This window comes from Balaenoptera borealis (assembly GCF_965194805.1).
Source record: "Balaenoptera borealis genome assembly, chromosome: 12".
In the NCBI taxonomy this organism is placed as follows: Eukaryota; Metazoa; Chordata; class Mammalia; order Artiodactyla; family Balaenopteridae; genus Balaenoptera; species Balaenoptera borealis.
This window is the reverse complement of record NC_138869.1, coordinates 42,458,416-42,485,712: the sequence shown is the minus strand read 5'-3', so window position 1 is coordinate 42,485,712 and position 27,297 is coordinate 42,458,416. Positions and strand designations below refer to the sequence as shown.

The 27,297-nt window shown below is 43.6% G+C and overlaps 1 protein-coding gene across 4 annotated transcripts; it reads left to right on the top strand.

The window, feature by feature from the left end:
- The first annotated feature begins 1,280 nt into the window (after positions 1-1,280).
- Positions 1,281-26,986, top strand: RBM5 (RNA binding motif protein 5). 4 transcript variants are annotated; one of them, XM_082346116.1, is made up of 25 exons: positions 1,281-1,436; positions 2,780-2,849; positions 5,710-5,875; positions 6,668-6,823; positions 10,751-10,820; positions 11,310-11,383; positions 13,841-13,924; positions 14,901-14,961; positions 15,432-15,497; positions 16,332-16,492; positions 16,951-17,048; positions 17,653-17,740; positions 17,892-17,969; positions 18,053-18,125; positions 18,799-18,884; positions 19,274-19,358; positions 19,571-19,662; positions 21,687-21,848; positions 22,696-22,845; positions 22,928-22,999; positions 23,579-23,758; positions 24,077-24,151; positions 25,172-25,269; positions 25,347-25,476; positions 26,335-26,986. In XM_082346116.1, exons 2-25 carry the CDS (start codon positions 2,833-2,835, stop codon positions 26,458-26,460), a joined length of 2,448 nt encoding a protein of 815 aa, XP_082202242.1. In that variant the 5' UTR covers positions 1,281-1,436; positions 2,780-2,832; the 3' UTR covers positions 26,461-26,986. The 4 variants fall into 4 exon arrangements, with proteins under 4 accessions (XP_082202242.1, XP_082202241.1, XP_082202243.1 ...); XM_082346115.1 differs by having other exon boundaries at positions 25,347-26,986; XM_082346117.1 differs by lacking the exons at positions 25,347-25,476; positions 26,335-26,986 and adding an exon at positions 24,961-25,088 and having other exon boundaries at positions 25,172-25,306.
- The last annotated feature ends 311 nt before the right edge of the window (positions 26,987-27,297 follow it).

Genomic DNA, 27,297 nt, shown 5'->3' with positions numbered 1-27,297 from the left:
TGAGTGAGGGTCCAAAATATCTCTCTCTGAATTGCTGAAGGATCCCTGGTTCTTTTTGCCACAAATATTGCACTTTTAGCTTTGGTAGTGGATTCATTTGTTCATTCAACAAATATTTACTGAGTGCATACCATGTGCCTGGCAGCAGTAGAGGCACTGGGGATATAGTAGTGAACTAAACAGACAAAAGTCCCTCCCCTTCTGGAGTTTACATTCTAGTGAATGAGGGCGTGGACTCAAACTTACTAGTTCAAATCCCAGTTCCACCACTATAGTTTGGAACCTATAGTGCGACATTTTAGTGTGACCTACTGTCTCTCTAAAACAAGGACAGTGATAATAGCTTTAACTAAGTGAACGGCAGTTGAGCCAGCTAGAAGTGGTCAGATCCAAGATATAGTTTAAAGGTAGAGTCAACAGGATTTGCTGATAGATTGAGTACGAGGAAAAAGGAGTCATGGATGACTCCAAGGTTTTTGTCCTGAGTAACTGGAAGCAGGGTGTTGCTAACTATGGGGTGGGGAAGGCTGTGAAGGAGACAAGGTTGGTTTTTGGCTGTGTTAATTTTGAAATTGTATTAGACAGCCAAGTAGTAACTGTTAAATTAACCCTGGAAGGACTTCCTGGTGGCGCCGTGGTTAAGACTCCACTCCATGGTCCCAATGCAGGGGGCCCGGGTTCAATCCCTGGTCAGGGAACTAGATCTCACATGCGTGCCGCAACTAAGAGTTCGCATGCCACAACTAAGGAGCCCACGTGCCGCAACTAAGGGGCCTGTGTGCCACAACTATGGAGCCTGCCTGCCACAACTAAAAACCCATGCAACCAAATAAATATTTTTTAAAAATCCTCTTAATTTCCATAAACCTCAATTTTCTTACTTGCAAAATGGATTTAATAACCACCTCATAGGTTATGAAAATGAAAATAGAAATTTGTAAATCATGTAGCCCAATAATCTAATCTAGCATTCAATAATGCAATAGGCGATCGACCTACATTCCTTAAAGCCAGATTAAACGTGATGGTTTACACCGCGTCGGTGAAAGAAAACTGTACTCTCTAAGCCCCTTGTAGCAAAGCAAATAATTACTATGCCTAATAAAGGTAAAAGCTTTAATCCGTATCTGCAAAAAGCAGACTGGCGATTAGGCCTGGGTTTTGAAGAAAGGGAAATACGCAGGAAATTGACACAGGGCGTAGTTAAGTGACAGGTTGCCCTAGCGACCACTCTTCCCAGCAGCCCTCGCGCAGCCAGACGCCTTCGCGGATTGGACACCTCCATAGGAAGAGTGTGGCGGGGGGAGGGGATAGGCGCGAGGTAGTGTGGGTAGGAGACGGCCGTCGACGGAGGCGCCATTTTGTGCGGCGGCCGTACCCTGTTGGAATCCCTTGGCACAAAACCGCTACTGCTGCTACTTCCGTCCTTCCTGGGGGTAAGTGCGGCGGCCGCCCGTAATGACCGGCGGTTCTTTCTGTTGGAGCACGCCCTGTAGAGCCTCCCTGTCAGCCGCGGGCGGCGATCAGCTCCAGCCAGATCTCTCGAAGGGCTACCGGAGGCATTGGAGGGCCGCGCCCCTCCTCGCCGCTAGCGCTGTCAGCTTTCAGAGAGCGTTCTCCCGCCCAGCCCGAGGCCCGCTTCTTTCGGGCTCTTGAGTGTGCCCCTGTCGGGACGTGTTTTCGACTACCCACCCCAGCTGAGCATGAAGCCGTCGTTTGTCCCTCGGGTACTTCTCAGGGGCGCCCTGACAGTCTCTAGCCGCCATCGCCCCGCAGCTTCACCTGAATCAGCCCTCTCCGGAAAGCTGTTCGGTGAAGGCTGATCTGCGGGCTGGGAACCTCTTGGGTGTCGGGAGGCGGGTGTGCAGGCAGGAAGAGAAAGCCGGACGCCTGAGTTGGTCGCGCAGGCCGTGGCGCCGCCATCTCGGCCGGGGCACCCCGCGGAGGTGGGTCCGGGCACTGCCCAGGCGATGAGGGGAGGCATCAGAGGTTCTGCCTAGGGCCTGGTTTCTCCCGGATGCTTCCCTTCCATTTATTAATTCAGCAAGTGTTCGTTGAGCGCCTGCCTAGAACAGGCGCCAGGGACGGCTGTAAGTAGTTTCTCGGACCGCGCACGCATCGAACGCAGTCTAGCTCTGTGATGTTTTATCACCGCCGGTGCGCAGCTGAGCCAGGCTGGCCACCTCAGGAACCTGTGGTGATTATTGTTACCTAGGAATTAAGTCGTGTGGAGGTTTACCCTTGTTTGTGATAGCTTTGGATCAGCCGTTGCGTTTTAAATGGAGTAGATTTTCAATCAACTCAGCATCGGTCTTCTGAAAGGTTTTAAGTTTTTCATAAGTAATTTTTGAATTTCGTTTCGCTCCTTGTATTAATACAGACACTTTGATTAATGTTTTAACGGTCAACTATCCCAATGGAGTTGCTTTGATTCAGAACACAGGGAGCTGATTGCAGCTGTGCCCTTTTTGCTTCGTAATCCTACAGCAGGAGCAGGGAAGGAACCTTCTGCTCGTATCCTTTTATGGGTTTGTTATTGAATGTGGAATCTAATATTTTTCACTATGCTTCGCCTTCCTGCTATGCTCACTGTTAACAAAACGTTAGCTTGATTTTAATGTTGACAGTTGGTCCCCACTTCCCTCCGCACCCCCCCAAACCTTAGATAATCACTGTTAATGGTTTAATGAAATTCCAATCTCAGTAGTGTTCCAGCTATGGAACAGTTGACTTTCGTGATCTCTCAGATTTGCAGCAACCTATCTCTTTTGTCTCCTAGGAAAAACAAAATTTGAACCTTTTGGAGCAGTGTGCTAGATCTTCAGCAGGACAATGGGTTCAGACAAACGGTAAGTTATTACTGTTACATGCCTTTGATCTCAGCATTTCAATGGGGACTGAGATATTTGTTAAAAATTGTTTTTTTTTTTTTTAAATGGACTAGTCTTACAAGCATTACATTTTTTAAATCAGAATTTTTTTTTTTTTTTTTTTTAGTATTTATTTATTTATTTATGGCTGTGTTGGGTCTTTGTTTCTGTGCGAGGGCTCTCTCTAGTTGCGGCAAGCGGGGGCCACTCTTCATCGCGGTGCGCGAACCTCTCACTATCGCGGCCTCTCTTGTTGCGGAGCACAGGCTCCAGACGCGCAGGCTCAGCAACTGTGGCTCACGGACCCAGCTGCTCCGCAGCACACGGGATCCTCCCAGACCAGGGCTCGAACCTGTGTCCCCTGCATTGGCAGGCAGACTCTCAACCACTGCGCCACCAGGGAAGCCCTAAAAATTGTTTTTTTGTTCTTTTGTTTTTTTAATTAATTAATTTATTTTTGGCTGTGTTGGGTCTTTGTTTCTGTGCGAGGGCTTTCTCTAGTTGGCGGCAAGTGGGGGCCACTCTTCATCGCAGTGCGTGGGCCTCTCACTGTCGCGGCCTCTCGTGTTGCGGAGCACAGGCTCCAGACGCGCAGGCTCAGTAGTTGTGGCTCACGGGCCTAGTTGCTCCGCGGCATGTGAGATCTTCCCAGACCATGGCTCGAACCCGTGTCCCTTACATTAGCAGGCAGATTCTCAACCACTGCGCCACCAGGGAAGCCCTAAAAATTATTTATCAAACAAATATTTGAGTGTCTGTTTTGTATCCGGCATTGCTGTGAGCACTTTCATGATACTTGCTCTCACAAGCACACAGTTTAATGAGATAATTAAAATACTGTGTGAACTGTGCTATGGTAAAAGAAGTTGAGGGTGCTGTTAGAACACTTAGGAACATATGTTTTCTTGGAAACGGCCAGGAAAGCTTCCTGGAGAAAGTATTCTCTAAGGTGAAGCCTGAAGGGTAAGAAAGAATTAGGCAAAGGAGGGCTGGGTGGAGTAGTAAGTCATGAGGGTTCCTGGTGTGGATAACAAACAGCCTCTGGAAGAAGCTAGGAGATCATACTGTCTGTCACTTTGCACAGTACCTGGGCTGTAGAAAGCAATCAGTGAATGCCAGTTCTCGTTATTGTCCCCTGCATGACAAGATGATCCAGATTTATAGAGCTGAGAAGCTTTGGACCATGGGTTACATTTTTTAAAAATAAGAAGAAGAAAGAAAAACTGCTAAAGAATTAGTAAAGAATTAAGATGAGAGCATTTGACTCCTGTGTCATCTGTGGATTCTCCGACTCAAACCATTTGATTTAAACACACAACCTTTATTTATTCATCCAGCTGCCTCCTTAATATTGAGTCCAGTCCCAGTGATAGATCAAATTGATGGCCCACTGGGACTCGTGAAGTGTTCATGTCACATGATATCATTGTTTTAATGCTTTGTCAATAGTCTGGTTCCAAATAAATTAACATTTACCATTTTAGGGTCTCTCATCTACATACTTAACATTGCGAAATAGTCCTAGACTACTTGTTTCATTTGTTTCTTTTTATGAAATTTGTATACTCTGAATGAGGCCCTTATAAGCCTTCTCTTTGTCTTGTCCTTACATAGTAGTTTTATGAACCTGGTAAACAATTTATGAAAGAACTATTTATATCTGTGGTCAAATGGGTTTAAGCCTTTTGCTATTAGGTTTTCCTGTGAAGCCCAGTGCTGCTCAGTAATCAAAAATAAATCAGGGGCTTCCCTGGTGGCGCAGTGGTTAGGAGTCTGCCTGCCAATGCAGGGGACACGGGTTCGAGCCCTGGTCCGGGAAGATCCCACATGCCGTGGAGCAACTAGGCCCGTGTACAGCTGCTGAGCCTGTGCTTTAGAGCCCGTGAGCCACAACTACTGAAGCCCATGCACCTGGAGCCCGTGCTCTGCAACAAGAGAAGCCACTGCAGTGAAAGGCCCTCGCACCGCAGCAAGAAGTGGCCCCCGCTCACCGCAACTAGAGAAAGCCTGCGCACAGCAATGAAGACCCAACGCAGCCAATCAATCAATCAATCAATCAGATATTATAGGAAATAGTGTTCTCTGATGGTACTAGTTATATCTAACAAATGAACTTGGTTAACTGCCTATAGGAGAAAAAAGACAGGTTATCCAGTTTGTTGGTCCATTTCTCAGTAGTGAGATACCCTTCAGAGTGGATGAGTTCAGGACATGTCCTCCTTTGTAATTGAGTGAAATGCTAATACAGTTGACCCCTGAACAACATGGATTTGAATTTTGCAGGTCCACTTATAGGCAGATTTTCTTCAATAAATACAGTACTACATGATCCGTGGTTGGTTGAATCTGCAGATGCAGAACTGCGTATACCAGAGGGCTAACTGTGGGACTTGAGCATCCATGGGTTTTGGTATCTGCAGCAGGTCCTGGAACCAGTCCCTGGCGGGAACAACTATAATTACATTCTTCCAGTCTAGATTGATCACTAAGATCTGAAATCAGGGATGAAAGGAGTGATGTGTAGGCCACAGGCTTGGGAAAATGCAGGAGGAACTTGGGCATCCTGACTCTCTCAAAAATATTAAACCCATACATTTGATAGCTATATTTTTACATTTATTATGAATTCCTGAAAACTACCTTTGTACTTAGGGATATAGCTGTTTTCCCAGTCATTGTCTTTGTAAATTGGAATTTGGTGATAAATTTTAAGGGATACACTGAACCAGTTGGATATCTTATAAACTGAGATGTGGGTTGTGTGTTTTTTCAACCATGTTTTCTAAAGGGACAAAATGTGATTTACTTAAGAGTAAATGAAAATTATTTTCCCTGGCAGAGTGAGTAGAACAGAACGCAGTGGAAGATACGGGTCCATCATAGACAGGGATGATCGTGATGAGCGTGAATCCAGAAGCAGGAGGAGGGACTCAGATTACAAAAGATCTAGTGATGATCGGAGGGGTGATAGATATGATGACTACCGAGACTATGACAGTCCAGAGGTGAGTGACCAACAACTGTTTATAGAGTTGTTAGAATTATGAATTATATGCACAGAACCTCCAAGATTCTTGAAATAAGTATACCAAGTGTGGAAATCTCTCAAGAGGAGTATTATATTCAAACTCTTTATTATTCTGAAATCTGTTTGAGTCGACTATAACCCTCAAAGACAGACTGAGCCCTGTAGTCATAGAAATACTGGGCAGGGTTTACTTAGGGCTCACTATGCACCAGGCACTCTTTTGAGCACTTGACTTACATGAACTCATTCAGGTCTCACTACAACCTTACAAGGTAGGTGTTATTCTCATTTTAAAGATGAGACAATTGGGGCATAATTATATACCATCCCTTTGCCTCAGATGGTGTTTCTAAAAGTTGTAGTTAAACATTGTAGCATAGCTTTTTTCACATTTCTTTCAATATGCATTAGCTTTGTTTAGCAGTAATTGTGCTGCCCACATAATTTTGCACTGTTTTTTTTTTTTCTTATGCATATAATCATCTTATTTTAACAGGTAATAGTGTTTCATTGTGGGTTGTTATACTGTTTGGTGAGTTGTTAAACCATTCTTCCTCAACTAAATGATTGTTGCCAGGTTTGGGGGTTTCTGTCCTTGTTTTTGTTTTTGTTTTATGCTGTTTTAGAAGACACTGCAGTGAACATCATTATGGAGTTCTTGTATTATCTCTATGCCTAAAGATAAATTACTAAAAGCAGAGAGACTGGATCAGAGGGTATAAATAAGCCCAGTGTGATTTGAATTACAATTTTCTTTATTGTAAATCAGAGAGAACGTGAAAGAAGGAACAGTGACCGATCCGAAGATGGCTACCATTCAGATGGTGACTATGGCGAGCATGACTATAGGCATGACATCAGTGATGAGAGGGAGAGCAAGACCATCATGCTTCGCGGCCTTCCCATCACCATCACGGAGAGCGATGTAAGGGAAACCAACAGTTCTAATGAGCAATCCAATAGGCACGATGAACTTTGAGCTTCTACCATTACTTTCTTGTGTTACTATATCTCAAGCTAATATCTAGTGAAATACATTTCTATAATTAGGGTGGAGTTCTCTCAGCTTGGTTCACAGATAGATTATCATTTGTATTTAGGCTTTGAAGCTCAATGTAGAGTTTTCAGAAGAACTACAGGGAGCAGTTCTTATTCCTTCAATAATAGCTATTAGAAGGTAGCCAGTACATTTTTATTGAATTGGTTACTTACTCAGTGAGGATGTATCTGTAAGAACATTTTATGATTTGGCCATCCTTTGATTTAATGGAAATTATATTATCCATTTGAAACTTCTGAAAAGCCTGTGGAAAAGCCTGGCTCCCCACTTCTCAGACTGGTCAACTACGGCCTTGGTGTACTGGGCACTGCCTGATTTCCAGTGGTATCTCTGACCCTCACCCATTCCTTCCAGCCACATCCACCACTTGCTTCTGCTGCAGGCCACTTTGGACATGTCCATCATTCTACCAGTGTGCCCTTTTTTTCTCCTTGAAGCCCTCTTTCTTTCTCTCTTTCTCTCTTTCTCTCTCCCTCTCCCTCCCTCCCTCTCTCCCTCTCTCCCTCTCTCCCTCTCTCTCTCTTTCTCTCTTTTCTTTCTTTCTTTCTTTTCTTTCTTTTTTTCTCTTTCTTCCTTTCTTCCTTCCTTCCTTCCTTTCCTTTCTTTCTTTCTTTCTTTCCTTCTCTTTCTTTCCTTTCTCTCTCCCTTCCTTCCTTCCTTCCTTTTTCTTTCTTTCTTTTCTTCCTTCCTCCCTTCCTTCCTTCTCTTCCTTTTCTTCCTTTTCTTCCTCCCTCCCTTCCTTCCTTCCTCTTTCTTTCTCCCCCCCCCCCTTCCTTCCTCCCTTCCTTCCTTCCTGTCTTTTATTTGGGAGGGCAGCTCTCTGCGGCATGCAGGACCTTAGTTCCCCGACCAGGGATCGAACAGGGATCGAACGCGTGCTCCCTGCAGTGGAAGCACGGAGTCTTAACCACTGAACCGCCAGGGAAGTCCCTGAAGCCTTTCTTGACCTACCAGGCGGAATTTCTTAAGTGTATCCCCAACCCTTGAATGCAGGAGGCTGCTCAGCCAATGTTGTTTGTGAAATGAATGTGATGTTTTGAAATACATTTATAAAACATGCATTGTGCCGGTATCTATTTTCTTGGAGTATTCAGAGTAATATTCTGACTAATGTTTAGTGAATTTTAGAGCTAAAGATAACTACTGAGTTCACACAGCCTTGGTCTTCTAAACACTGGAAGTGACAAATGTGAGATGGGATGTTAGAGTTAATAGTGGGTATTTGTGATCCACAGCACACTTGCTACACTGTGTACTGCTGTGCTATAGTGATGCAGAACCATGGATCCTACCTCATAAAAGCTTAAGGATGAATAGCTAAGGTCAGCAGATAATGAAGACAATGCAGAGTAGAAAGGGATAGGTGTTGGAAGAGGTCCTGTTGAAAGTGCTTCTGTGGAGTAACTCTGGAGGATTCTTTAAGGGAGCTGAGTTAACTGGTCGAGGGCAAGGAAGAGCTCCAGGGAGATTTTAGTTGAGCTGATTCTTGGGGGATAGAAATGTTTTGGTCTGGTGGAGAACTGAGGATAAGATGTGGACTGGCCCAAATCAACTTGATTTGACTGAAATCAAAGGCTTTTGGCAGGAGAGAGGTGGATGGGAAGGTGCTTTGGGGGTCAGTGCTGGAGTCTTTGAAAGCCCAGCTAAGTATAAAAGAAAGCTACTGAGGTTTTTACCTGGTAACAAAAGCTATGTAGGTTAGAATGGTAGAGGGAGAGAATGGTAGGGGCTAGAAAGAAGGCAGAGCTGAGCTCAGGTAGCAGCAGCCATGGGCATGTGGAGTAGGGGAGGAGGGGATACAAGAAATCTTGCAGGAGTCAGTTGAGGAAAGTTTACTTGTTGATCATACTGTCCCCTTGAGTCTTTTAGGCCTGTGGCCCTGGGAGCGTGCAGAAGAAGTGGGTGGCATGGGGAGAGCAATGCCTTAGCTGACTCTGGGGGCACTCCCTTCTGGTAATGAAACAAGATTGAAATGCTTATTTATTTCAGGCTTCTCAGAGAATTAGAAGTGCTTACCTTAAGAAGGCAGGTTTTCAAAGTAGACTTTCTGAGGTTGCCAAATTTTGTGCAATATTTGTAGAAAATTTGCTTATTGGGATCTTTAAAACATTTAAAAATTATAGTATTTAATCTTCTCCTGAATTTCAGTTTATCACTTTCAGTATTGTCATTTTATTTTAGTCCCCCCACTGACATGTGAACTCTTAGAGTAACTGTCTTTAGTTAATTATGTTACTATGTATGTTACTGTATCGCTACTTTTATAGAAACTGTTTTTAGTTACTCTCGTGACTGATTTTTCGCTTACTGTGTTACCAGGCAGGAGCTTGAGTCAGGTGGTTGGCTCCCGCTCAGTGTAGCGCTTCTCATACATACTCTTTGTGAAAAAATAGTCGATTTTCCTTATATTTGTGGTAGTTACAGTCTATGAAGGCACTGGGGGTACGGAACCATGCTCTTAGGGGAAATACAAAGTTAGGTTCCTGTGAGCCTCTGGTCACAACATTTTCATTAACAGATCAATATATGACCTTGTTTCGTGTGTATTTCTGTTTATAGGTGCCTTATTTAATATATACTGTTGGTTCATTAGCATTGAACTCACAGCCAATAGCACTGTAACTTATGTCTGAATGAAGATTTTCTAATATATTTTCCCTGTAAGGGACATCACAGCCTTCCTTCTTGCATTAGGAACACTAGACAGCACTTCAGCACTGCACTTGGAGAGCCATTTTAAACAGTGAAATCACCAACAAAAAGTACAAAAATGTGAAAAACTTGGCACTAAACAGACTATGAGTAGGACACTTGTTTACAGTATGAAAGCTGAAACAAGGCAGAGCATCACCTCTGCCGGGAACACATACATCAGGTGACTCAAATTTTTTACTACTCTGCATGTGTCTGCAAATGGCCATGAAAGCACTACAAGTATTGATTTGGAGTTAACGAATTTTAATGCGTAGGCAAATCCACAAGTGCAGAATACCCAAATAATGAGGATTGACTGTATATAATCCTGCAGCCTTTACACATAATTATGGAAAGTGGAGGCCACTAAGAACCTCTGTTTCACAAATTTGGCCCTGGTTTTCTCCCTGGGAGTATGGCTGCCTGGTATGATTGATAAAGAGACTAATGTATTTATTAATGTATTTTGCCTTTTGCAGTAAGGGTTTGATCTGACATCAATAACAAACCTACCAGCCAGAAGTCTTTCTTCAGGCCCAATTAATGTTTATTTTGATTTACTAGGAGCCGAAGAACGTTATGAGCTTTGTTAATTTTCACCATTAATGTAAATGTAAGGAAGCTATTTCTTTAAGATATTGTGCAAAAAATATTTATCTTAAGGGAGTTCCTCATTTTTTGGCATTGATACTTGGTTGCATACTTCAGAAGACAGTGACATATCTTCTGCATTTTTTAAATCTCATCTTTCTCTCTGGTCCTTTAGTACAAAGAACAACAAGATTAGACTAAAGGAGGGAGGCTTGAGGGACAGCATACTGTGAGCAGGACTGTGTATCACAACATAAATAATTGTGCCTGAGGAAATTCCCAGTCAGCATATAAAGAATGCCTTCAAAGCTGTTACAGTACATCAGTTTCTATGAGAAGTGTTTCTTCTTTTATTCTATTTTTAGAATAATTACATTTTGATGATAGAAGTTAAAAGCTTGCCTAATTAAGCAGTTAATGTAATCCCTAGTCTTTGACCTCTCTTTAGTGTGGAATAGTTTGTGGCTAAAGCTTTAACTATAAATGTGTAAAACCCTGTCTGTGCAGATTCGAGAAATGATGGAATCCTTTGAAGGCCCTCAGCCTGCGGACGTGAGGCTAATGAAGAGGAAAACAGGTGAGAGCTTGCTTAGTTCCTGCTGTTCTGGTTCTCTTCCCCATTCCCACCTCAGTCCCTAAAGAACATCCTGATATCCCCAGTCTTCAAGCACATGAATTCAGAATGAAAGGTTTGCCATGGCTAAGGAATGTGACTGTTTGAAAACGATGTTAGAAAGCATCTGAGGACCTTTTAAAAAACTTTGTTTTTAGGGGCTTTTTTTTCCCTTCGGTAAGTAGTGATTTATAAACTCCTTGTTTGACTGTTTGTAGTCGGTTGCATGGTTACTTTTTAAGCGTGGAATCAAATCGAGTGGCATTTAGTTCAGGCGGCTTGGTTCCTTGCCATGGCAAAGTATCAAGAAGATCCCCAAGTCAAGTCACATTTGTAAAGCTGCTTCCCAATTGGCTTTGTCACGCAGTGTTGAAGCAGTGGGAGAGAGATTCACCTGTTATAAAGGAACTGACTAACACGAGTATCCCGTCTATATCTGAATGCTGTCTCTAGGTGTAAGCCGTGGTTTCGCCTTCGTGGAGTTTTATCACTTGCAAGATGCTACCAGCTGGATGGAAGCCAATCAGGTTGCTTCACTCACCAAGTCTAGATATTCATGAAAATGGAACAAGTCTGTACAATTTAAAAAAAAAAGGTTGAAGGAGTGGTTTGTTCCAAAGGAGTGACTTTATAAAAAGAAAAGCTTTGTATATATTAAAATTGCTGTTACTAGAATAAATACAGTACCAAGCACTACACTGCAGAATTTGCTCTGCCTTTAAACATGGCTACCTGGCAGGGCCTTGTTAACCACTGAGTATTTGTCTGGTAGTTATCAAGACACCTTTAATATTCCCCTTTTCCTTACCTGATTATATTCCTATTATGTCCATTGAGAGTAATCTTAGATTATCCAACTCTCGATTTGACAGTGAAGAGAATATAATTGAAGTCTGCTACAGGCATTTTGTAAGTAATTTTTTATTTCGCTTGGAGACTGCAAGCCTCCTGGAGGCGTAACTGCTCACATGGGTCTTCAAGGACTATATAAGGACCTAGTGGAATTTCTGAACAATAAATCTGATGAGATTAGCCTGGGAGCTGGTGTCTTGCTGCTGTCTGATCTAGTTAGAGTGGCATTAACATTCTAATCTCCCTGAGAATGCCTTTTATAGTCTGTTCAAAGCAGATCATTGATGATTCTTTAAGAAGCATTAACTGAAGTGTTCTACGGTTTGTCAAGATAATGTTCAGTGCTTGGCACTTAAATAACGTTTTTTGCCAGAATTCCGAAGCACAGTATTGAATGCCTTAACCAAGTGCATTCTGGGAAGTCTGCTTAACTCACTACGTTGCTTCTCTGCAGCATTTTATGATTTGTCACTCATAAATAAGAGTTATATTCTTTGGTGATTTATTATCATTTATAACAAGACTCACTAATGAGGGTATCATTTTGATTGACTTGTTAGATTTTTAAGCCTCTCATTTCCTTAACCCAGAGGTGACAGCCTGATCTTATAATGGTAGATCTTCATTCATTTCATACCATGGACACCATCCTAATAAAATTCAGAACATACACAAGCTTCATGTGAATCTGCTTTCTTTACATGACAGCATCTTTTAATATGGTGGATGTATCAGAATGACTTGCTTGGGAGTTTAAAACTCCTAGGAAATTAAAACCTGTAAGACACTTAAAAATCTCCACAATTTTAATGTATACAAAGCTATGTTAATGTGTAATATTTCATTACAGTTCAAATTCACTCCAGAAATAAAAGGCCAGTAGGATTAGGGACTCAGTGATAGTTTGGAGTCTCCCCCAGCACACATCCCTCCTAGTGGGATGATCTGTTGACATATCTCCCAGCTTCTTTATTTTTGCTTCTTTACAACACAGTGAGTGGATGGCCTTCAGCTCTTTCCCTCTTGGCCAGACATGCAGTCTTGTCTTTAGATATTGCAGAGACAACATTCACAGCATGTCTTAACTCTTCCAGGATTTGCAAGAACCAAATTACTCAACAGTATGTATGTTTAGAGGGGTTAGACTCCTTTAAAAAAATTTGGATATCTAACCTCCTACTTAAATCTGTTCTGACAGTGTCAGAACATCCTGCTCCCTTCCCCTCCCCCCCAAAAAAATAAAAAGAAAAGATGTGCCTGTTAAATGAAGGCTCTCTGGGGGCAGGTGCTGGGTATACTCTTGGTAGACTGATTCAACTCGGAGTTTTGACCTTGAAAATTAAGTCCCTTTTAGTCACATGGTTGACTTGAAGGATGAGGTGGTATATGAACATTTACAAACTTTTCCTAACCCCCTGAAGAAACTTCATTGGCCTCCTGGTTACTCATCTTGAAGGAGAGTACCATCTATTTCAGTGAAAAACACATCTGTCACTCAGGACATCACGTGGTTGCACTTGGCAGGAAGAAATCTCATTTAGCTGTTTTAGAGTTGATGGCATTCAGACTAGTTCCTCCTGAGAAAATTGTAACCAGATTCCCTTTAAAAATGAGTTCCCCTCCCATTGTCCCCCAAAGGACACATCCTGAAGCAGGAATTTGGGGGAAGGGGAAATGTAAAGGCTTTCACTTTGCGTAAGGATGGGGGACTGGGGCAAAAGTGAAGCGAAGCCCAAGGACACCATGCTAAGGGCTAAAGTAGGAGACAACCTCAGAACTGGGAGAGTTGTGTCTTCTGCTTTTTGAAATAGACTGTCACTCTCAGGCAGCCTGTCAATGATGAATGTTAGGACTTCTGTCTCTGCTGGAGACACGGCCTGGTGCATGTCAGCGTTTAGTGTGTGGCAGCTTTTTCAGCACTCCCTGACTCCGTTTACCTTTACTCCGCATCCCATTCTCTTACTGCCTATCTGAAGGATTGGATGGGCAGAGTATAGGTGGCGGTGGTTGGTCCTCCCCGTATGTTGTCCATTTAATTCCAGAGCACTGATTTTTCCGAAGTGTGCTCTGCCCTGGGAAAATGGACACATGTTCCTCACAATGGGAATAACTAATTACTTCTTTTTTTACAGAAAAAGCTGGTGATTCAAGGAAAGCATATTGCAATGCATTATAGCAATCCCAGACCTAAGTTTGAAGATTGGCTTTGTAACAAGGTAAGCATGGGTTTTTCCCAAGTAGACAAAACTCTTTTGGGGTTTTGTTGTTTTCTATTTGTTTGTTTGACTGTCCAAACAAGGAAACGAATAAGTACACAATCACCAGCTTTTATCATAAGGTGATTTTTGTACTTTCTGACTTTCTTGGGTCCTCCTGAGTAGGTATTAGAGGACAGAATCCCTCAAACATGAGAGATTTTGTTTAAGATCCTGGTTCTAAGCCCAGTGTTTCAATTAAGATTTTAAGTTTATTTCACTTTATGGTTTCTTGAATTCTAGAGCTCTCAACTTTTGGCAATTTCTCTCTTTTTTTTTTTTTTCTTTCTATTTATTTATTATTTGGCTGCATTGGGTCTTTGTTGCTGTGCGTGGGCTTTCTCTAGTTGCGGTGAGCGGGGGCTGCTCTTCATTGTGGTGCGCGGGCTTCTCATCGTGGTGCCTTCTCTTGTTGCAGAGCACGGGCTCTAGACGCATGGGCTTCAGTAGTTGTGGCTCGTGGGCTCTACAGCGCAAGCTCAGTAGTTGTGGTGCACGGGCCTAGTTGCTCCGCGGCATGTGGGATCTTCCCGGACCAGGGCTCAAACCCATGTCCCCTGCATTGGCAGGCGGATTCTTAACCATTGCGCCACCAGGGAAGTCCGTATGGTGCTCTTCTGATATAAGGGAGAACTTTACCAGTGGCTTGCTGTAGGATTTTGGGGTGAACTAAAACTTTTCCCCAGCTTGATAAAAATGGAATTCTACTTCAGAATACATCAAAATTTGTTTTTCTTGGGAGAATTCACATAGTAAAAGCATTCTAAATTTTTAGGTTAATATCCCTTTATCTTGGATACATGGTATCACTTTCTGCTTTTTTTTGTTGTTGTTCCTCACTGGGACTTGCCCATGGCCCTCTTGCTCTAACCCACATTGTTAATAGTAAGCCCGGCCTACTGTGAGAAATAACCAAGATAAAACTTTTTTTTTCCAGTGCTGCCTTAACAATTTCAGGAAAAGACTAAAATGCTTCCGATGTGGAGCAGACAAGTTTGGTAAGCCCAGATTCAGCTGTTTGGGAATATGTATTAAACCCTGACTAATTGGATTGTCTGTGAACCTAAGGAAAAGTACAGGTTGTAGGGCATTTAAACAAGTAACCTGTATATTTTCCTTAAACCTTCTTACCTTGGGTTAGGTAGATCCTGCTGATGATTGTGAGAGTACAAATAGTTCTTTTATGTTCCAAAATTAAGTCTGCTCGCCTTGTTTACATTCTGCATCTGCTTTTCTTTAGTATAGAGGTAATGTCAGTCCTCCACTGGCCCAATTTTTGCATTCCACCTTTAAAATTCATGTCAAAATTAATGAGGTTTTACTGTAACCACAAATGGTTAAAAAAGAAAAAATAACTGCTACATTTACTTAAAATTAAAACTTTGGTATTTCAATGTATTTTTTATATTGGTTTGTTGTTTGTTTGTCTTCAGTTACTGATTCTTCCTCTTTCTTTCCTTTCTTGTAGACTCTGAACAGGAAGTGCCCCCTGGAACCACAGAATCAGTTCAGTCTGTGGATTACTACTGTGATAGTAAGTTCAAATGTAATCTTTTGGCCTTTATGTTGGAAATTGACCTCCATTTGATGTTTTTGTTCTCCTACCCTTTTTTATTTTATTTTATTTATTTATTTATTTAGCATTTATTTTATTTATTTTTGGCTGGCGCTGGGTCTTCGTTGCTGCGCACGGGTTTTCTCTAGTTGCGGTGAGCAGGCTTCTCATTGCGGTGGCCTCTCCTGCTGCAGAACACGGGCTCTAGGCATGCAGTCTTCAGTAGTTTTGGCACGTAGGCTCAGCAGTTGTGGCTCGCGGGCTCTAGAGCAGAGGCTCAGTAGTTGTGGTGCATGGGCTTAGTTGCTTCACGGCGCGCGGGATCTTTCCGGACCAGGGCTCAGATCCGTGTTCCCCTGCATTGGCAGGAGGATTCTTAACCACTGCGCCACCAGGGAAGTCCCATCCTGCCGTTTTTTAATGAGGAGCAGTAGCTTCAGGTTACCTCATAAAAGATTGGTTTTTAGAATCTTCTCCATGTCAAAGTGTGAAAGATATGCAGTTGACCCTTGAACAACATGGGTTTGCACAACGTGGGTTTTTTCAATGAATGCTATAGTAGTACATTATCCTCTGGTTGAATCTGGGGATGTGGAACTACCAGTATAGAGCACTGACTATAAAGTTATGTACAGATTTTTGACTGCGTGGCTGGGATGGGGGTGGGGTCAGCACCGCTAATCCCCCTGCATTCAAGGGTCAGATATGCTAGAAACCTCCCAAAATGGACTTGTTTGTTTGTACTTGAACCTGCCTTGAAAAGCACTGGTGGTGGGAATGCATGTATCTGTCATTTGTCTCATTCACCTGCAGCAATCATACTTCGAAACATAGCTCCACATACCGTGGTGGATTCCATCATGACAGCGCTGTCTCCCTACGCGTCCTTAGCTGTCAATAACATTCGCCTCATAAAAGACAAACAGACCCAGCAGAACAGAGGCTTCGCGTTTGTGCAGCTGTCTTCTGCAATGGTGAGATGTTCACTGAATCTTTCCTTTTAAAAGAAACTGAGATTTAAGAGGCAAATGTGGTTCATCCAATTGTGATACTGTGTGTAAGGCTCCTGGAGCCCAAAGTTCAAGACTTAAGAAATGACAGTTATTACAGTGCTAAATTACAGGCTGTTGACTTCAGTAAGTGGTAAAAATACCATATATACCTGTAGATAACTGGCCGAACTGAAGGTTGAGCCATAGTTTAGTCCTTTCATCATGCTTTGTTTTAGACTGTTTTAGCATTTACTCTTTTAATAATACTGGATACCTTCATGTCCTGGAGGAAAGAGGGCTAATTTTTTTCTCATGATTTCATATCCACAAATAAGAATGAACTGCTATTCTTTTTTTAATATTTCTTTGACTGGGCTTAGGTAGTAGAGAGAGATTTTCAATTACGTGACAAAATTGTTTTTCTTCACATTCTCCTTCAGGATGCTTCTCAGCTGCTTCAGATACTACAGAGTCTCCATCCTCCTTTGAAAATTGATGGCAAAACTATTGGGGTTGATTTTGCAAAAAGTGCCAGAAAGTGAGTGGCTTCATTGTCCTTACTTCAAACCGCTGCATCTGCGTGCTTGTCCAGGGATGCTTTGCTAACTGCACTCAAAGCCCATGTTCTCTACATTGAGACACTATCCTTCCTGGTTGGCTGGGAAGGATACAGTTGTCTTCTTAGAGCTTATTCCCTCCTGTCTCAATAACCAGTTGCCAGAAAACTTCAGAGCAGGACAAAGAGAGACATGGCAGATGGGTTGAGAATAAGTGCTATGCAAACTGCTTCAGCATGGTGCAAACCCATCTGGATATAATTCTTTACTTCCAGAACAACATGCAGCTTCATGTATATAGAGCTTCATTCTAGTGACATAAATTTCCCCTCTCTGGTATCATTGCTCATCCAGCAGACACCTTATTAGATGGAAGGGTACAAAGGAGAATAGAAATACTACAGGGACACTTGCCCACTTAGGGCTTTGCCCATGGAAACCCTTCCTCATCTGAAATGTGGCCTTGCTGGCATTAGAGACCTTCCAACAAAGGCTGGAGTGAATTGCTGTTTTCTGGGTAGTGTGGGGTTAGTGATTGGAAGCATACTGAGATAGAATCACATGATTGGATCATTGTGGTTTCAGAGACTTGGTCCTCCCAGATGGTAACCGGGTCAGTGCTTTCTCCGTGGCTAGTACAGCCATTGCTGCCGCTCAGTGGTCTTCCACCCAGGTAAGATGGAGGATCTTTTTGCTCAAAGTAGTGTGGTGGCTTTGCCCGGATTCACAGAAGTAACCTCTCCAGCGGTGCTTGCCTTAGAAGCTCTCCAAGGACATTTTAAAAACTTGATGTCTGTGTTTCCTCTTCTTTTGATATTTTGTAGTCTCAGAGTGGTGAAGGAGGCAATGTTGACTACAGTTACCTGCAGCCAGGCCAAGATGGCTACGCCCAGTATGCTCAGGTAGGTAGATTTGACCAGCATCCAACTTCTGGTCTCCAGAGTGTGTCTGAGAATAGCAGCTTTAATGGTGGACTCTTCTATAGTACTCACAGGATTACCAACAGTTTTATCAGCAACAGGCTGGAGGATTGGAATCTGATGCATCATCTGCATCAGGTAATAAACTTCATATTCCCTTTATTTTTGTTTAAGCAAATACAATTGAGGAAGTAGAACTAGATGTTCTCACTAGACCCAAATAAATCTATGAGGGCCATTTCCCTGCAAAACTTGGGGGTAGGACACATTCAGGGTTGTCACCATGTGCCTAAGGTCCTAGGGGAATATTGGGATTGCTCGTGTACATCAGGAGCTGATAAGAAGCTCTTAGAGACCATGTGATGAGTGTTCACTCTTGGAATTCAATATTTTCCCTGTCTGTGTTGTTAGGAATCATGGGTGACCATGTAGGTTCAGGTAAGCAGAGACGGTGTGGCCCTACAGTCTGGTGTCCAGACATTAATCAGAATGGTCACTCTGAAAGCTTATGCTTCAGTTTTTGTTCTAGAATTATAAAGGTGTGGCAGTTAAATCTATTCTCAACCCCAAAGCAGATACGGAGACTTCCTTCTCTTCCTCCTTCTTAGCCATCATACAGAATGTTTGACTTTGTGTGTCACATTCTAGTAGGATTATAAAAATGAAAATATCGTAGGTTCAAGAGTACTTATTAGGAATTAGGTTGTTAAGAACTGACATATACAAAGACGCTAGATTGGGCATTACAGATAAGGATGTTTGGCTTAGAGTTCAGTGCGTTGGCTCTTCTAACTCCTGTGTTTATTATCAGGCACAGCAGTGACCACCACCTCAGCAGCTGTAGTATCTCAGAGTCCCCAGCTATATAATCAGACGTCCAATCCACCCGGCTCTCCGGTAATCCTATCATCTTAGATACAGAACTGGTGACTGTTGGGGATCTTTGTGTTGCCATACTAGTATTATCTTTTCCTGCTGTATGAGCTAGGATTGAATAATACACACACATTCCAGTCTCACTTCTCTGTCAAATATTATTAGATAATAAAATAATTTTGTGTGTGTATTTTAAATGCAAGATTCCAAACAGGGTGTATTTATACTATGCATGCTTCAACTTGACCTTTAGGAAGAAAGTTGTCAACATGTGTTTTGCTCAAGGATTGCCTTAGATCGTTGCTACAGTGGGTCTGTCAGGGGTCCCTTCCTGCTGGATGATTGCAGTGATTTAGTTCTCTTGAGAGACTTTACAGTTGAAATTATATTGAAGCTGCTGTTCTTTCCAGACTGAGGAAGCACAGCCTAGCACTAGCACAAGTACACAGGCCCCAGCCGCTTCCCCCACTGGTGTAGTTCCTGGTACCAAATATGGTAAGCCAAACCTCATGGGGCTGTTGACAGTTGGAAGGTCCTAGTTGTTGTCTTTGTTTAATAAGAGTTCCTCTCCCTTTGTGGGTGTCAGAGGGACACTTGGGGATGTGAGAGAAGACCATTAAGGCCTACTGCATCTCAGTGGCTTAGAATTTGAAGTAAAGCCAGTTTCTTACCTGGAATGACTGTATGCTGGATTTTGTTTTTTGCAGCAGTGCCTGACACGTCCACTTACCAGTATGATGAATCTTCAGGGTATTACTATGATCCGACAACAGGGCTGTACTATGACCCCAACTCGCAGGTAATTTAAAGGTTAAAATACATGTTTTGAGGTATAATGTACATACGGAAAAATGCATGAAACTGACGTGCAGTTCTTGCAGTTCTTTGAATGTTTACATGTATATGCGTTCATACATATACCAGCACTGAGATAAGAACGAGAATATTCCTAGCACGCTGGACATTTCTCTGGTGCCTGTTGCTGTTCGGTCAGTAACCCTACCCGTAGCCACTATTCTTACTCCTAAACCATGGATTATTTTGTCAAGTTAATATTTATAGGTGACTGTTAACCTTCATGTAAAGACCTAGATAGAAATTTTAATTGTGATTTTTTTTCTTACTATATATTCTTTTTTTTAATTGAGATAAAATTCACGTAACATAAAATTCACCATTTTAACCATTTAGAGTGTTCAGTTCAGTGGTATGTTCACAGTGTTGTGCAGCCATCATCACTATCTAATTATAGAACCTTTTCATCAACCTGAAAAGAAACCCTATGCCCTATATATTAAGCAGTCACTTCCTAATCCCGTCCCACCCCAGCAACTGCTGTCTGCTTTCTGTCTCTGTGGATTTGCCTATTCTAGACATTTTGTGTAAATGGAATCAGATATGTAACCTTTTGTGTCTAGCTTCTTTTACTTAGCAACCTTTTGTATTTTTGAGAGTAGAAACTAGCAGATGTGTGGAGTGATATTTTATTTTTGGTGGTGTATATAACTTTTAAAGAGGAAAAGCAACATTAACACTCCATAAATAAACAGCTATTTATGACCAGGAGCTGTATGTATATATAGAACAGTAAAAATAAGTGCTTTTAACAGGAACTTGGTATTGAGAGCTTGTGGTTTCTGAGAGTCAGGTGTGAAGCTGTGTGGGACCTGCCAAGCAGGCTGAGCCTGTGCATGGTTCTTCCATTGCTCTTGCTTGTGGAGTCTGACCTTTCCCAGGCCATTCTTCTTGGCGGCCATAGAAGTTGTGGCTCCTGTGTCTGACCCGCACCACCTTCCCTGGAAGAGATAGAACAGGCAGTCTCTCCTGGGTCCCTGTTGAGCAGGTAGAGTGAGTGATTGAAGAATAGAGAAGAGGAGAGATAATTGCTACCTAGTCTCTGTTGTGGTTCTCCCCACAAATTTCAGATCAAGTTCCTTCACATGTCACCTCCTTCCAGGCTCCCGAGCCAGCCTTTTACAAACCTGTTTGGTTGCCTGGGTGTCCACAGGCAGGGTTCTGTATGGTTGAACCCAACAATGAGACGTTAACTGGTTGTCATGGAGGACGTATGAGAAAAAGCTCCTCCTGAACCACCTGTTCTGACCACTTGGTTTGTGTAAATGGTCTGTCTATGGAAAGGGGTCAGACGTGTTTCTCTTTGGGTACCCTCCAGGCCCAGGGATTAAATTAATGGGAACTAGACTCTTGAAAAGAAACCACACTCTACTTTCGCCCAAGAGGTTTCACACCTCTTGGCTGGTTCATCATCCTCAGCTACACCAAGGTGTACAGCACCTCTTCTCTATGCAGAAAATATTACTGGTCTGCAACATGCTTTGTTTTTATGTTTAGTTTTTTTTTTGTTTTTTTTTTTTAATTTATTTTATTTATTTTGGCTGCATTGGGTCTTCATTGCTGCATGCAGGCTTTCTCTAGTTGTGGCAAGCGGGAGATACTCTGCTGTGCACGGGCTTCTCATTGTGGTGGCTTCTCTTGTTGCGGAGCACGGGCTCTAGGCACACGGGCTTCAGTAGCTGTGGCACATGGGCTCAGTAGTTGTGGCACACGGGCCCTAGAGCACAGGTTCAGTAGTTGTGGCACACAGGCTTAGTTGCTCTGCAGCATGTGGGATCTTCCCAGACCAGGGTTCGAACCTGTGTCCCCTGCATTGGTAGACAGATTCTTAACCACTGCACCACCAGGGAAGCCCTATGTTTAGTTTTTTTGACAAAACAACTTTGATGTGGGTTTTTGACAAAATACTCCTTTAAGATAATGGTTCAACACAGCAGAAATCTGCATTAATGGTATTTTTTTCCCCAGTACTACTACAATTCCTTAACCCAGCAGTACCTGTACTGGGATGGAGAGAAGGAGACTTACATGCTGGCTGCAGAGTCTAACTCCCACCAGCAGACGGGCCTACCTCCTGCAAAAGAGGGGAAGGAAAAGAAGGAGAAACCCAAGAGCAAAACAGCACAGCAGGTAAGATCATGACCCAGCCAGCAGACCCATCTTTCTCTCTGGGATATTGGGCTTAATTTTTATGTTTTTTTCAGGTGGGGCACGGGGGCGAGGCATTTATATCTGCTTTATTTGGATTCTTTAAAATGGGGCCACACATCTTATTTATATCAAGTTTGTAGAGCATTTTGCAATTTTTTAGTGTTACTATATGTTGTCTGTCAGTTGCCTATGTACTTAGGGGAAAAAAATCCTGAAAGACTCAAAGACTTTTTTTTTTTTTTAATATTTATTTATTTGGCTGCGTCGTGTCATAGTTGCGGTACGCGGGATCTTCATTGCTGCGTGCACGGTCTTTAGTTGTGGAATGAGGGATCTAGTTCCCTGACCAGGGATAGAACCCGAGCCCCCTGCATTGGGAGCACAGAGTCTTAGCCACTGGACCACCAGGGAAGTCCCTGAGATTTAGGTTGTATAAGGCTGTATGGGGTTTCCTGTGCCTTTCGGCGGTTAGAAGAATTCACTGAAGAGTTCCCTCTGATGGAGCAGCAAGAAGAAAAGAGTCATTAATCAGCCTGCATAGTGCAGGAGCCTGCATGAGTCCCAGCTTCAGTCCAGGGAGAAAAAGTCGTTTATACAGTTACCTTCAATGGTAGAGGCCATCCATAAAAACTATTTATGGGATTTAAAATACATTGACTTTTGAGACCTTTAATGACTTTGGTTATATGCAGTATCTCATAAAGGTAAGGGCAAAAGGGGTTTTGTTACAGTTTGTTACAATAATGGCTTGTTTTCATGGCATAGGAGACTGTTTTCTAAGTTCCTCTACCTAAGTGTATTTTTTGTGATTGTTGTTTGACTTTAGATTGCCAAAGACATGGAACGCTGGGCTAAGAGTTTAAACAAGCAGAAAGAAAATTTTAAAAACAGCTTTCAACCTGTAAATTCTTTGAGGGAAGAAGAAAGGAGAGAATCTGCTGCAGCAGATGCTGGCTTTGCTCTCTTTGAGAAGAAGGTAACAGTAGCAGGAATGGCCTTACTTCATGAGGGGAACTTAGGTAAAATTTGAGGCTTATGACTTGTTCTCTGTTTCCCAGGGAGCCTTAGCAGAAAGGCAGCAGCTCATCCCCGAATTGGTACGAAATGGAGACGAGGAGAATCCCCTCAAAGTAAGGAAGTACCACCAGTGTTTAAAGACCATATCTGTGCTTTGTGCCTCACTTTGAAACTCAGCTGCATCTTGGCTAATGTGATTTCTACTTAATTGGTCCCTGTCAGTGGGTATTTGGAGCAGCTTCTGCACATAGAATCCATGTTCAGGGCTTTGCTTTCCCTGTGTGAGAGCCGGAGAGATGGAGCAGGGAATGAAGCCCAAATTCCTGAGCTCAGTTAATTGAGTTTTATTGCATTTGTAAATAGAGAGTTTTAACAGACTGGAAAGAGAAAATTAAGACAAGAAAAAAATTATTTTATTGATAGATACTAATGTGGGTGGGCCATTACTCTGATCTGTTGTATTTGGGGTTTTCAAACATGGTCAGTAGTTTGAGAACAGCCATCCAGGAACTCTTCTTGGGGCCCCAAGAGGGTTGGTGCCAGGAGGCTCTTGAGCCCAGCCCTGGAGGACCTGGCTGCTCCACTCAGTACGGGTAATGGCGTACTCTCACAGCTTGGGTTAGGCGTTACTTTTAGCCATTGCTATCTTCCTGTTGTACATTTCCAATGACCCACCCTCCTTTTGTCCCTAGAGGGGTCTGGTTGCTGCTTACAGTGGTGACAGTGACAATGAAGAGGAGCTGGTGGAGAGACTTGAGAATGAAGAAGAAAAGCTGGCCGACTGGAAGAAGATGGCCTGCCTGCTCTGCCGGCGCCAGTTCCCAAACAGAGACGCCCTGGTCAGGCACCAGCAGCTCTCAGACCTACACAAGGTGGCCATGCTTCTCTGAGCTGATCTGAGGCAGGGAGGGGAGGCAGCAAGATGCTGTGAGTGCCCTGACAGTAGTGAAGGTTCAGTAAATACCTGTATTAAACGATTGCCTTTTAGAAGGCTGCTCCTGATTATAGTATGTTCTAGATAATAGAGTGGAAAGGACCATGGCAGCTCCGTATGCAGCGGGCTCTGGCTTTCATGCTGTAGTGTAGTGAACTGGGCTTTGACTCTTAGAATATAATAGGTACCGATAATGTTGTGATATCTCCAATTAGGTAGGTGTGAATTCTTACTGTCTGTAAAATCTCTCGTATAGCAAAACATGGACATCTACCGACGATCCAGGCTGAGCGAGCAGGAGCTGGAAGCCTTGGAGCTGAGGGAGAGAGAGGTGAATGGGGGTCAATGTGCCGCTAGAGTGTCTTGGGGTAACTGCCTTTGGCTTTTATTTGTAGCACTTGTTTCAGGTCCCAGGGGCAGGGTAGGATTTGCCACATACCTGTCACTAGGCCACTGTGGCTCATGTAGACTGGACCCAACTCTGTGCACTTTGTGAGCCCTGCACCGACCCTTAATGAGGGTGCTCAAGGCTGCTTACAAGTCCCGAGTGCCAAATACTTGCTGGTGAAGTATGCTGGATTTTAGCAAGGAGAGAGTGAGCTCATTTGGCCTGGCCAGGGAAGCCTTTGTGAACAATGAGAGGAGCTTCAAATGAGGCCCAGGGAACAGCAGGACACAAGATGATTGCAGGTGATGTGGAAGGAAGCAGTGGGCAGGAGAAGCTTGTGGGGCCACTAATGGGCAGTCGTTTGGTAGTTGATGAGGCAGGTTGAGAGCCAGCTGGGCAGGGTTTTAAATACAAATAGAGGCCTATGAGTTAGAGATGAACCAGTGAGCAAGTTACTTGAAATTTCTCACCCCAAGATAGTATCTGTAGTTAGGGCTTTTGCTTTCCTGTTTTTTTCCACTGTTTATGGTGCCGTCTCCCCAGGGACTGTAGAACAGGTCTCTGGAAGTCTCCTTGGCTCTGTCTCCCTGGAGGTGGGCCTGTCCAAATGCTGAGGGGGGACAGCAGCTCTGCCCTCCTCTCCCTCGAGGACCTTGGCAAGCTGTGCCCACGCCCAGCCGGCTGGTTGAAGAGCTTGACAAGAGGTGACTCGTTAAATAAAACTGGTTGTTGGAAACATAGTTCTACCCCAGGTTCCACACACAGTTCATCTCTACAAACCTGCCGTTTTGGATATGACTGAGTGCAGCGAGGGAGACAGGGCATGTGGTATTTGAGAGCACTCTAAAAGGCCAAGCTCCAGATGAAGAAAGCACTTGAGGTGATAATCTTGAAGTGTGGGTGCATGAGACTGCTACAGATTGAAGTCTGAATATCTCTAACCATGTTTGTTCTCCCACGTAGATGAAATACCGGGATCGAGCTGCAGAAAGACGGGAGAAGTACGGCATTCCAGAACCTCCAGAACCTAAGCGCAAGAAGCAGTTTGATGCTGGCACTGTGTATGTGTTGTGCACATTTTCCACTTTGTGAGCCGCGGCTCTGGCTTTTTAAGTAACTGTGTGTTTGCCACTGGCAGGAATTACGAGCAGCCCACCAAAGATGGCATTGACCACAGTAACATTGGCAACAAGATGCTGCAGGCCATGGGTTGGCGGGAAGGCTCAGGTTTGGGAAGAAAGTGTCAAGGCATCACAGCCCCCATTGAGGTAAGCAGTGGCTTGCAGGCTTATCCCAGAGATGAGATGAGGTTGAAGCACCCAGAGGGCCTAGGACCCAGTGGGAGTTGTCGTCTCTGCAGCCCTCCCATATTTCACGCTCCTTTGAAGATGTCAGTTGGAAGGAATGGGTGTGGCACCCTACTTGATTTTTCTGGTCTTTTGGTATCTTTGGGTAAAACCTACCTTCTCCTAAGGGCTGTGTCTATGTCCTTTGTTATAAACAAACCCTAACTTAACACCAATTCAGACCCGTGTAGCTTAGATTGGATTTTTAGAAAGGTACTGTGCTTTAATTTCTAAGTGATTTTGCTTATGTATAAAACAAATTATAATTTAGTAGGATTTCCATCCATGATAAGATATCCTTTACTCAGAGCTCAGGAGCAGAGGCCCTCAACCACTGGCCTTCTAGACAAAAGCACCGCCAATGATTGCTCCCTCTCTGACCCGGCAACATAGCTTAGGTCAGACTCTTACTGTTGATTTGTGCAAGCGAGTTCTGCTGACTTCAGGCTGTCCTGCTGTGATCTGTGCCCAAAATTACCAGACCTTCCCTGGGCTTCAGTGCAATGCTTTGTGCTTTGGGGCCCTTACAATGCTTGCTGAACAGGCATAGGAGTAGGGGAGGGTGTGGTTCTATCTGCCTGTCTCCCTTACCTATTTGATCCCTTCAGTCCTTAAACCTACTCCAGGTCTCCAATATAGAAATCCATGTCTTCATTTAAAACTTCCTCTCCTGTCTTCCAGAGGGTGGTCCAGCTCAGTAGGGAGTGGGTTAGATGAGGGGGAGAGGGAGCAGTCCACACCCTACCTGCCAGCTGCTGACAGCAGTTTTATCCCCACCAGGCTCAAGTCCGGCTAAAAGGAGCTGGCCTAGGAGCCAAAGGCAGCGCATACGGACTGTCTGGTGCAGATTCCTACAAAGATGCTGTCCGGAAGGCCATGTTTGCCCGGTTCACTGAGATGGAGTGAGACTCAGAGAGAGGATGAGAGAGAGAGAGAGAGAGAGAGAGAGAGAGAGAGATGACAAGGAGTGCTCCATCTCTTGAATTCACTCTGACCACCTTTCTCTTTAAGGGCATGCCTTGTGCTGTTAATAGTTTTTAGGGCAAACCACTTCATTCTGCAAGGTTCTCCCACTTAAAGGAGTTCCCCTAGTATGAGTTATCTGGTGAATGGCCTGCCTTCCTGCCAGAGGGCTTGTGAGCTGGCCAAGGGGACGGTGGGTCTTTTATACTTCAGTGTACATAGTGTAATTGTAGTGTGTTTTACATGTGTAGCCTATGTTGTGGTCCATCAGCCCCTTGCATTCCTAGGGGGTGTTGAGATGCCCTAGGGTGGTATGTAACACCAAAGCTGCCTCTGTCATTTGTTGTGCTGTCTTTTCTCGGCAGAAGCCTTGTGTATATTTGTATATTACACATTTGTACAGAATTTTGGAAGATTTTCAGTCTAGTTGCCAAATCTGGCTCCTTTACAAAAGAAATACCTTGAAAAATGTGTGTCTGTGTCTCTTTATTCTTGGGGTGATGAAGGAAGTGTGAAAATTCTTCATGAAAACTCCATCATAACTGAGTCGGCTTTTCCACTTCCTTACTTTGTATAGGCCTAAGTGAGTGCAAGCACTTGGGCTTCTTCACTTTTCACAGACTATATCCTAGACCTGTGGGGGGTAGGCATGTTACTGCTCTGTGAGGAAGAGCCTCCCTGCTTTTGGCCACAATACAGGCAACCTCTCTGCTGAGGTGGAGGAGCTGAGAGGCCATCTCTCTCCCCCGAAGCACTCTGCTTCTCCGCTGTCATCTCAGC

Bases quoted from the DNA above. Each gene is read 5' to 3' on its own strand.
- RBM5 (XM_082346115.1), top strand. The intron at 16,493-16,950 runs GTGAGATGTTCA...ATTCTCCTTCAG, and splicing joins TGCAGCTGTCTTCTGCAATG to GATGCTTCTCAGCTGCTTCA. The intron at 17,741-17,891 runs GTAAGATGGAGG...GATATTTTGTAG, and splicing joins CTCAGTGGTCTTCCACCCAG to TCTCAGAGTGGTGAAGGAGG.